The sequence below is a fragment of the Nicotiana tabacum genome, chromosome 12, assembly GCF_000715075.1.
Source record: "Nicotiana tabacum cultivar K326 chromosome 12, ASM71507v2, whole genome shotgun sequence".
In the NCBI taxonomy this organism is placed as follows: Eukaryota; Viridiplantae; Streptophyta; class Magnoliopsida; order Solanales; family Solanaceae; genus Nicotiana; species Nicotiana tabacum.
In genome coordinates this window covers 22,216,205-22,226,721 of record NC_134091.1, presented here as the reverse complement: position 1 = coordinate 22,226,721, position 10,517 = coordinate 22,216,205, and the positions used below count along the sequence as shown (strand labels likewise).

Here is a 10,517-nt window from a genome sequence, read left to right as displayed (position 1 = left end):
GAAGAAAAACTAGGACCAAATTGGGAAGGACCATATCAGGTTCTCAAGAACGTCAGAAAGGGATCGTATAGGCTACATTACTTCGAGTTTGAATCATTCACTCAACGACTAAAGCCTACAGGCTACTTTTATTTCGAGTTCGAGCAAGCACTCACTCGATCATTACGCCCACGGACTGCATTACTTCGAGTTCGAATCATTCACTCGATGATTAAGCCTATGGGATACTTTTATTTTGAGTTCGAGCAAGCACTCACTCGACCATTACGCCTACGGGCTACTTTTATTTCTAGTTCGAGCAAGCACTCACTCGACCATTACGCCCACGGGCTACATTACTTCGAGTTCGAATCATTCACTCGACGACTAACGCATACGGGCTACTTTTATTTTGAGTTCGAGCAAGCACTCACTCGACCATTATGCCCACGGGCTACATTACTTCGAGTTTGAATCATTCACTCGACGACTAAAGCCTACGTGCTACTTTTATTTCGAGTTCGAGCAAGCACTCACTCGACCATTACGCCCACTGGCTACATTACTTCGAGTTCGAATCATTCACTCGACGACTAAGCCTACGGGCTACTTTCATTTCGAGTTCGAGCAAGCACTCACTCTACCATTATGCCTAAGGGTTACATTACTTTGAGTTCGAATCATTCACTCGGCAACTAAGCCTACGGGCTACTTTCATTTCGAGTTCGAGCGAGCACTCACTCGACCATTGCGCCTACGGGCTATATTACTTCGAGTTCGAATCATTCACTCGACGTCTAAGCCTACGGGCTACTTTTTCGAGTTCGAACAAGCACTCACTTGACCATTACGCCTACGAGCTACATTACTTCGAGTTCGAATCATTCACTCAACGACTAAAGCCTACGGGCTACTTTCATTTCGAGTTCAAGCGAACACTCACTCGACCATTACACCTACGGGTTATATTTCTTCGAGTTCGAATCATTGACTCAACTAGTAAGCCTAAGGGCTACGTCACTTCGAGTCTGAAAAACATAATCAATCATAGAGACTACGAAGTCCAAATTTGATTAAATTGTTAAGATCCTTGTGAAAACATTTGTAAGGCACGTATAAAGTCTTCACAAGTCGGCCAAGTTGTCTATATACAAAATTGTCTACATGATTGATTGCAAACGTAAAAAATTAAGAACTAAGCTTCCTGATCATCCTCAGGGGCGTTTGCTTCTCTATCAGGCTCTTCCCCGTCCTCGGATCCGCTCTTGCTACCGTCATCGTCATCATCATCATCATCGCCATCAGAAGCCAAGGCTTCAGCTTCAGCTTCGAGCTCTTTAGCCTTTTTTATTTCTTTAGTAAGGTCGAAACCTCGAGTGTGTATCTCCTCAAGAGTCTCCCTCCGAGACCTACATTTAGCAAGTTCGGCAACCCAATGTGCTCGAGTGTCGGCAGTATCCGCCGCTTCTCGTGCCTCCATTTGAGCAGCCTCGGCATCAGCCCGATACATGGCAATGGACTTATCCGCCAAGATGTTCGACGACTCAACCTCCACCTTGGACTCAGCAAGCCGTGCTTCAAGCTCCTCGATCCTCTTAGCTTGAGCTGAACCCTTTTGCTTGACGTTTCGAAGCTGAACATCGGCCGATAATAATTTGGTCAAAATGGTCTCTTTTTCCACAGCCAGTCGGTTGATAGTCTCCTTCCACCGATTACATTCAGCTTTGATTTGATCAACTTCTTCCCAAAGTAACTCGATCTTTTCAACCTTTTGCTACAGCTGAGACAACGAAGGGTTAACTTCCACAGTTGAGTCAAATCCATACTTTAACAGAACGAGGCTCACCTGCTTATCGAGTTCGGCTTCTTCTTCACGAGCCTTAGCCAAATCCGCTTGGAGGTCCTTTATAGCCTCGTCCTTTTGCCTGCAAATAAGTCGCATGGCGTCTCTCTCCCCCGAGACCTTCTGAAGCTCGATCTCACACTGGCTAAGGTCGACTTGAAACCTACTAATGGCCTGCACAGTAAGGAAAGAACACAAGTCAAGTTTGGAAAAGAACAAAGAAACCAAGTATAGTAAAATCATTACCCCGAGTAATGAAACGTTGGGCCTCTTCTAGTAGAAGGAAAGTGTCACCAATATCGGAAGCATCATCAACTCCAGTAAAGTAATCCCGAAAGGGATCCCCTACACTAGAGCCTCCGCCCATATCAGGGATCTTCAATTCTCGAGCTTTCTTTAACACCTTCTCATAAAAGGTTGGAAGGGAAGGCGAATGATCCACTGTCATAGCCCCAAGGGAATCACTCGAGGAGCTCCGATCCAGACTCGAGATTCCGGGACTGACCCCGACCGCTACAGCCGCCATCGGCTCAGGAGCTCTGGTGACCTTGATAGCTCTCGCAGATCGGATCACCAAAGCTGAGGCATTGCCTTCTTCTTCTTCTTCTTCTCTCAGTCGTTGGACCGAGTCAATCGGAAGAGCAATTGCCTTCCTCCTCACCCTTCGAGTTTTGGGCTTGGGGTCCTCTGACCGAGAGACAGCTTTTCGCTTCTTATCTTTCCCCGATTTCGGGACAGGGAACTTGGTTCCTTCTATACCGCTCGAAGGCCTCAAAGCGGCATCCTTGGTTACACCTGCATGAAAAGAAATTGGTAACGAATGGAGCACAAAGAACACTTCCAAGGAAATGAGAAGTAAAACCTTATCATGATTCTTGGCCTCCCATCTACCTTTTGCCAAATCACGCCAAGCGCGTTCGACATAAGAGGAAGTCAAGGTTAACTTCTGAACCCAATCCTCGAGGTTGGGCACCGCTTGTGTCATCCAAGGGGAAGTTGTATATTGGAGAAAGACATCAGAAAAAATCGGGAAAAGATACGAAAAGCAACGTCTTATGAGAACTACTTACGGTCGAAATTCCATTCCTCGGGGAACGACATCTTCTCTTCCGGAATAAGGTCACGGGTCCTCACCCGAATATAACGACCCATCCAACCCTGATCCTTGTCTTCGTCGATGCTCGATATCAAAGCCTTCGATGCCCAGCGATGAAGTCTGATTAGTCCTCAAAAGATTTGAGGCCGATACAATCGTATGAGGTGATTCAGGAAAAAATCCAGCCCACGGCTTTGATGAAGAAGAAGCGAAGTAGGATTACTATATGCCATAGAGGGGGATGAATTTTACCAAGGGTGACCTGATATCTTTTGCAAAAATCCATGATCACCGGGTCGAAGGGACCCAATATGAAGGGATAAGTGTAAACACTTAAAAATCCCTCCACATGGGTGATGACGCTCTCTTCGGGGGATGGAATTTGCAACACAACCTCGGAACCCAGTTGCAGTCTTTCCTAATGGCCTCGAGATGACCCTCCGTTATAGAGCACATGTACATCGACACGTGCTCGCATAGACCCGGAACAAATGAAGGATTCTCAACCTTAAAATCGATCTTCAAAGTACACGGGCCGGGATTATAGTCATAGGTGGACGACTCCACCGACGCCTTGTCGCCGGACGGCCGTAAAGAAGAAGCTTTCTCCTTCTGAGGTACAGTTTTCGAAATATATGAGAGGAAGAAAGGCAAAGGAAAGTAAAAAATTGATGACACCAAAACTCTGGTGTAGATGGCTCTACAAGCGACGAAATAGAGAGAAAAGATAAGAAAATTTGGAAGAGTGAATGCGTAAAAGTGATAAATGTTAGATGGAAGGGTTATTTATAGGCTCTCATCATGACGGTTTAATATCAGAGGTGGCCGACCGCCATTTGACAAGCATTAAATACCTTGAAAGACTAAATCGATGGGATAACTATCACATACGTCATAATCTGTCACGACCCAACTGGAGGGTCATGACTAGCACCCGGGCCATACTTGCCGAGTACCAACGTACATTTTATCTAACCTTCCTTATTATCTTTAAGAGCCAACAAGATCAATATAAATAGTAGACATGGATCATGAACATCCAACAATGAAAGATAATGTCATGAACATACATAACATGGGACAACAAGACTGTCAAGAAACTACATATAAGGTACGAGCTACCATGATGCCATGAAAGACTATACAACAAAAATCAGCCGACAAGGCATTCTAAACCATACATAAGTCGACACCTGTCTATGAGCCTCTAAAAGAACATAAATGCTACAACATTGCCGGAACAGGGCCCCGACATACCCATAATGTCTATAACAAAAATGCATACCAAGACCACGGCAAGTCCGGAGAAGGGATCTCGCCAATAACCGCTGAACCGGATAGCCTACTGTGATGGGGGAGCTGCGTCTACCCGTCTATCAGGACCTGCAGCACGACATGCAGCGTCTACAAATAAAAAGGACGTCAGTACGAATAAAGTACTGAGTATGTAAGGCAGGAAAGCATAAGTGAGAACAGTAATGTAAACAGGGATAGAGAATATACAACCTGTGACATCTGGGTACCTCTGAGGGCTACTGACATGAAATACATGATACATACATATATATACATAAACTTTTAAAACATACGCCTTTGTGGGCATCACCATCATCATATCGTACCCGGCCGTAATAGGCTCGGTAAAACGTACCCGGCCATCATAGGGCTCGGTAGAATCGTACCCGGCCACGTGGAGCTCGGTAAAACCCAACTGATCAGTGGTTGCACAATAGGTGCCATACCCGGCCGACTATAGCGCGGCTCGGTAGAGTAAAATAGATACATATATATGATGCATGCTGGACTCATTGGAATCACATTTTGAACCTTTCGGAGTGACGTAAGGTCGGTATCCTTCGTACATGTTATTAGGATTAAATCTTCATCAAGAATCTTATAAGAATAAGGAACTACAAACAACATTGATAATATAAGAATAAGAGAAGTAACATCAATATCAATCGTTTCATAAGAAGGGCAGCAATGTAAGTACTGCTAGCTTCTAAGAGTAGAGTATCTTTGGGAGCTCATTCATTACATTATGTACAATCGGAGTCGTGCAAAAGAATGAAGGGGATAGCCTCACATACCTTGTATATACTGCCCAACCTCAAGCTATGCAAATGTCACGACTCCTTAGTCTACAATAAGACAAATGACACTATCATTATCGTTTAAGCGTCGTAACTATTATGTATCGACCACAACCTATTTTATGATGAAACGGACAGTACCTCCCCTATTTATATGACTTTCCACAAGTCAATACAATCACCAAACAGCCCAAACAACATCATTAATAATCATATTGAGCCTCCAAAACAGTCCACCAACCAACAACATTACTACCAAGCCTTTCGATATATATTTCACAAGTTTTAGCTTCAACGACTTAGCTGCAACTTGGATAATCTTAAATATATATAGAGTAAGAGGTTCTTTACCTTTAAACAGAAAGAACAACTCCAATTTGACTTTAATTTTCCACGAAATATCCCTTCAATTCTGCCACAAGAACAAGGAAGCAAAACTAGCAATTAATTTGGATTTTTCGGCACTAGAATTACTTTAGAAGACTTGAAATCACCTAGGGTTGATATTAAAAACTTAAAGGTGTATTTACAGGACATAAAACACTTAAAACAACCTCCCACACGAGCTAGAACAACACAAAAATCAGCAACAACAAGAAGAACAAGAAACTTACTAGCGCCACGGGATTCCTGACATTTGATTTGTGTTGTTTGCCCTTTGTTTGGTTCTTGGATCATGAGAGATCCTTGAGAGACTGATTTTAGGGTTATAAGGTCTGAATATACTGAAAAATAATGACTTAAAACGGGGTTGAGGTATCTTATATATGTCCATATGTCTTAAACCGCCTTTGTGGGCCCCATAGAGAGCAGCTTGGCGCACTCTCGCGAAAACGCGAATATCTCTCTATTCTGAGATCGTATCGACGAACGGTTTAATGCGTTGGAAACTAGACTCATAGATCTTCAATTTGATAGGTAGATCACCCCATAATTCCAAGCACATTGGGAGAAAAATGCAGTAACATTTGACCTAAAGTTTAAGTAAAATTATAAACCTAAATTGCGACAACGTTTATCGACTTTTATTTCATAACTCGCTTGACTTCATGACTTATGATGCGGATATTATATGATTCAAATACATTAAAACAAGACCTCTTGGGACAGTTAATCACCTCTAGTGTTACCCGAAAATACGGGTTATAACATTCTTGATTCGTTTAACTTCTAATATTTGTTAACCACTCTTATACACCCTTGTATCGTTTAAGACCAATAGGATTAATTTCTTATCATCTCAAAGATAATCTCTTCTTGGATTTACGTCGATTAACTTACGGCGTGATCTATGGTATGCGAATTTGGGTTGTAACATAATCGATCCCTGTTAAAACGTCAGCTTATAACCCGATCGAACCGTCGAAAATCATATCGATTCTCACTGCATCCTTCGTGAGAAACGAGGGGACTATCTGTATATGGTCGAAATAGATTTCGGTCTTCCTACGTTCGATCGAGTTCAAGTGGTAAGAAATCGGAGTGGAATTTTGGGAGTGAGCTCCGAAGACAGTACTAACAAGCCTCGAGTCCGAAGGCTGCTTGAGGAGTTGGCTCGATATTCTTATCAAGCACGTGACCAAATCAATCCGCAAGACATTGCTTCGAGGTCGGAAATGCGCGACGCACGTCCCGAAGGTCGAACTCGAGCCAAGACCGAAGGGCTCGACCCAGTAACGAGTTCGAGCTAGTATCGAGCTCACAAACAAGAGCCGTTGCAACCGCACCAAGAGAGAGAATCTTTGCGGGAATCGAGGAAGAGACAAATCGTCATGGGTCCTCCACTATATACTTTTTTTTTTTTTGTTATAAATAAAGTAATGACCCTCTACTATAAAAGTGGGGATCTTTGTAAGCTATGCATATACTGAATACACTGGAATAAAAGATATCTCCTATCAAAAACTTTGCTTAGTGTTGCAAAATTTACTGCTGATAATGATTTGTATATTGAGTTTTACCTCGTGTTCATTTTGTGAAGGATCGCACAAATAGTAAGTTACTTCTGGACGGTACATAAATTTAACGTTATCTTATTTTTCGGGTAAACAACAATATTCCATACAATTTACATTATCTATCTTTTACCGCTTTATACGATTTTTAAAAAGAAAATCAACAACTTTATTCACAAGAGTATTTGTTTAATTTAACATGTTCAGCAATGTCTCACTTAATTAATACTTCAGTAATTAAAACAATAAATGATAACTTTGATATTAGAAGCAGATGCAAGGAGTGAATTCTTCTCGTGGAAAGATGACTAGCACTTTAGTATTAACAATAAAAGAAAAACAAGTATAATATAAAAATAATATACTAGTAACGTTTTGCATAGAGACTCCTAGGTATAAAAAAAAAACGGGTTTGCTCAGTTGGTGGCACCTTATTGGTGAGAGTTTAATTCTCCATATATACTCAAGGATTTTCCTTTTAAAAAGTTAATATTATAATTTTTTATCTTAATTTATAATTTGTGCTTCCTACAAAAGAAAAAAGAATAAAAAAGACAAAGAAAGTAACGTTTTGCTTTTGCAACATTGCATAAAAATAACGCGTTGAACAGTGAATTGCAGTTTCGTGTGGATTTCCAATATCTGTCTTTTTTCTTCTCCTCTCAGCCCCCCTAACCACACCCACAATTCCATTTAATTCACCACCCAACTACCCTAAATTCTCACTTCTACTTTTGCATATAAAAGGGTTCCTCTAAAGCCCAGTGCTCAAAAAACAAGCAAAAAAAAAAAAAAACTGGTTTTCGTATAGGAGGAGAGATCAAAGAATAAATCAAGCTATGGGTGGAGGCAATGGCCAAAAGGCAAAGATGGCTCGTGAAAAGAACGCTGAAAAGATGAAAGGCCAAAAGGGTAATGCTTGTTTATGTTTTTTTTTTGGGTTGTATATTTAGAATTTCAAAATCAAATTTTTATTAGCTAATTAAGATTATGAATTTATGGTGTCTTCGCAGGAAGCCAGCTCGAGGCTAACAAGAAGGCCATGAGTATCCAGGTTTTTGTTAATTCCCTCTAAAATACCCAAAATTTCTCTTATTTTGGATTAATTATCAATTATCTCTAGAATTCTTCTCAACCAGCTTAATAATCTAAGGTTCCCAAATTGGTGTCTCCCCCCCCCCCCTGGTTTGGGGGGGGGGGGCTTTAACAAAGGATTTAAATTGACCTTGACTTGCTAAAGTTTTGGACTTTTTAATTGGATAAGTCTATTACCGGAAGATTTGTAGTTTAGACCGAAAATTTGTTTAGATCTGTTTCAGGACTGTAAAGGGGAATTTGGGTGCTGTAATTTGTTGATGTCTTGTTAATGGATTGTGTTTACACGCTAGGCTATTGCCTTACATCATCTTAGAGGAGCTGAGTTAATAGCTAAAATTGTGTTCAGATATGACACAGTTGCCAGTTATACGGTAAACTTAATGATTGATAGGAGGACTAGCAATTCTCTGATGAAAAAAGTGTGTTACTGTTTGCACTTTCCATAGGGTTTGGCTGATCTAGTCCTTGTCAAACTTTTAAGCAAGATGTTATTACTGGTTTATTAGAAATGCACTCATGCAATTTAGGAAACCAGGAAGCCTTCTTTGTCTGATGCAGATGAGGTAGAAAGAATTATTAATCCTGTTTAAATAGCAGCAATTAGCCCTCATAATTATTGTTTTCGGTAGCCTCAAACTTTCTGTCTTAAATGGAGAAGTCAAGTCAGAGAGTGCACATATGTAGCTGAAAACAGTTGTTCCTGTCTTTAGAAAACTCTTAACCTTTAGCGACAAATGGATGATATTGCTGGTTTATTAGAAGCTTTACAAAACCTGGGAGCGTTCTTCGTATGTCACAGATGAGGTAGAATGAACTAAATAGCATCAATTAGCTTTCACGATTGTTGTTATCTGCAACATCAAACTACTGGAAAAGTCAAGTCAAAGAGTGCAGGAGTGTTACTTACTCTTTTCTCAATAAAAGAGTGCACGTATGCTGCTGAAAATGGTTAGCCGTATGTTTAATCTTTAGTGACAGAGTTTGTTTGGTTAAACCTTGTAAGAAAGAAAAATTTGCCTTTTAAAGGGCAATAGAAGGCAGCTAATGGCATGGAGAAACATGAAATAGATTTATTATTCATTTACCTTTGATGTGGTGTAAGGTCTGCGGACACACTACCTTCCCAGACCCCACGGTGTGGGATAATACTGGTATGTTGTTGTTGTTGTTGTGGTGCTGTGCCATTTGGTTTTGATGTTTCAAGAAGTTTGGGCGTTTATGGTCTGAAAACACATAACGCCTGTCCAATCAAAAAACTAATTCTTGCTGAAGTTATCTCCCTTTCCATGGGACAAAGGGAATAAAGAAACAAGATAGTAAACAATGAAAATGTCAGCTAAACACTGTTATCTATTTCTCCTAATGTTTGCTAATTGTCAAATGCAGTGCAAGGTGTGTATGCAGACATTCATTTGCACCACTTCTGAAGTTAAGTGCAGAGAACATGCTGAAGCAAAACATCCCAAAGCTGATGTCTATGCATGTTTTCCTCATCTCAAGAAATGATTTGCATTTCGGAAACCTATAGACGGGCTTCCAACTATGTTTCTAAATCTATCAACCATGATAAAAAGTTTGAATCTGTTCCAAAGTTGTTTGCTTAGTTCTGCTTCAAACTGTTGGTGGCTACTTAGTTTGGAACTCTTTGTGAAAAATGTTTATAATAACTGCCTCCTCATATTGCTTTACCTTTTCAATACTGGTGGATTATTTACTGTTACTAGTTCTAAACATTTAGTGTATAGTGTCCAATCTCATAGTCACTATATACTTAACTAGAGTTCATCTTCTATTTTCATTTCTTCCTTCTCAAAAGTAATATATTCAACACTTTCTGCTATTGAATATATTGTAACACCGAGATCCTTATAGCTTTTGACATTTAAATGAACTACCGAAGATGATGGTTTTGAGATCTAGATTTGGGTAAATCTAGGTTTCATTTAGCAGAATGTTATATTTTTATTGAAACAGGACATATTTTAACACTAATCTAATAGCCTGTTTGGCCAAGCTGGAGAAATTAGTTTATTTTGAGAAGTGCTTTTGAAAATAACACTTTCGGAGAGAAGCAGTTTGTGTTTGGCTAATCACTCTGAAAAGCACTTTTGAGTAATAATTTGTGTTTGGCCAAGCTTTTCAGTAAGTGCTTTTAAGTATCAAATTACGAATAAGGACATGAATAAATTTACTTAATAGTTAATATTATAAGTAAATAAATAATCTTAAAAAATTGTTATTACATGCAATAATTAAATCTTTTCATTTTATTTAAATAAAATATGAAAATAAAATTTAAAAGTACTTAATTTTTTTTAATATAAGTTAAATATATTAAAAATCATTCAACAAATATAAAAGTATTCACCCCTAAAGTCACTATATATTAGAAAGTTATCCTAAAAATAATAAGAAATATTTATACATTAATATCTTAAGTATTAGGTTTAACA

At 39.7% G+C, this 10,517-nt stretch overlaps 1 protein-coding gene across 1 annotated transcript; it reads left to right on the top strand.

Annotated features, from left to right (window-relative positions):
• Positions 1-7,585: 7,585 nt before the first annotated feature.
• On the top strand, positions 7,586-9,761 carry LOC107765588 (uncharacterized protein At2g23090). The gene is made up of 3 exons (XM_016584255.2): positions 7,586-7,878; positions 7,980-8,020; positions 9,451-9,761. The coding sequence occupies exons 1-3, from the start codon at positions 7,806-7,808 to the stop codon at positions 9,568-9,570; spliced, it is 234 nt and encodes a 77-aa protein (XP_016439741.1). The 5' UTR covers positions 7,586-7,805; the 3' UTR covers positions 9,571-9,761.
• The last annotated feature ends 756 nt before the right edge of the window (positions 9,762-10,517 follow it).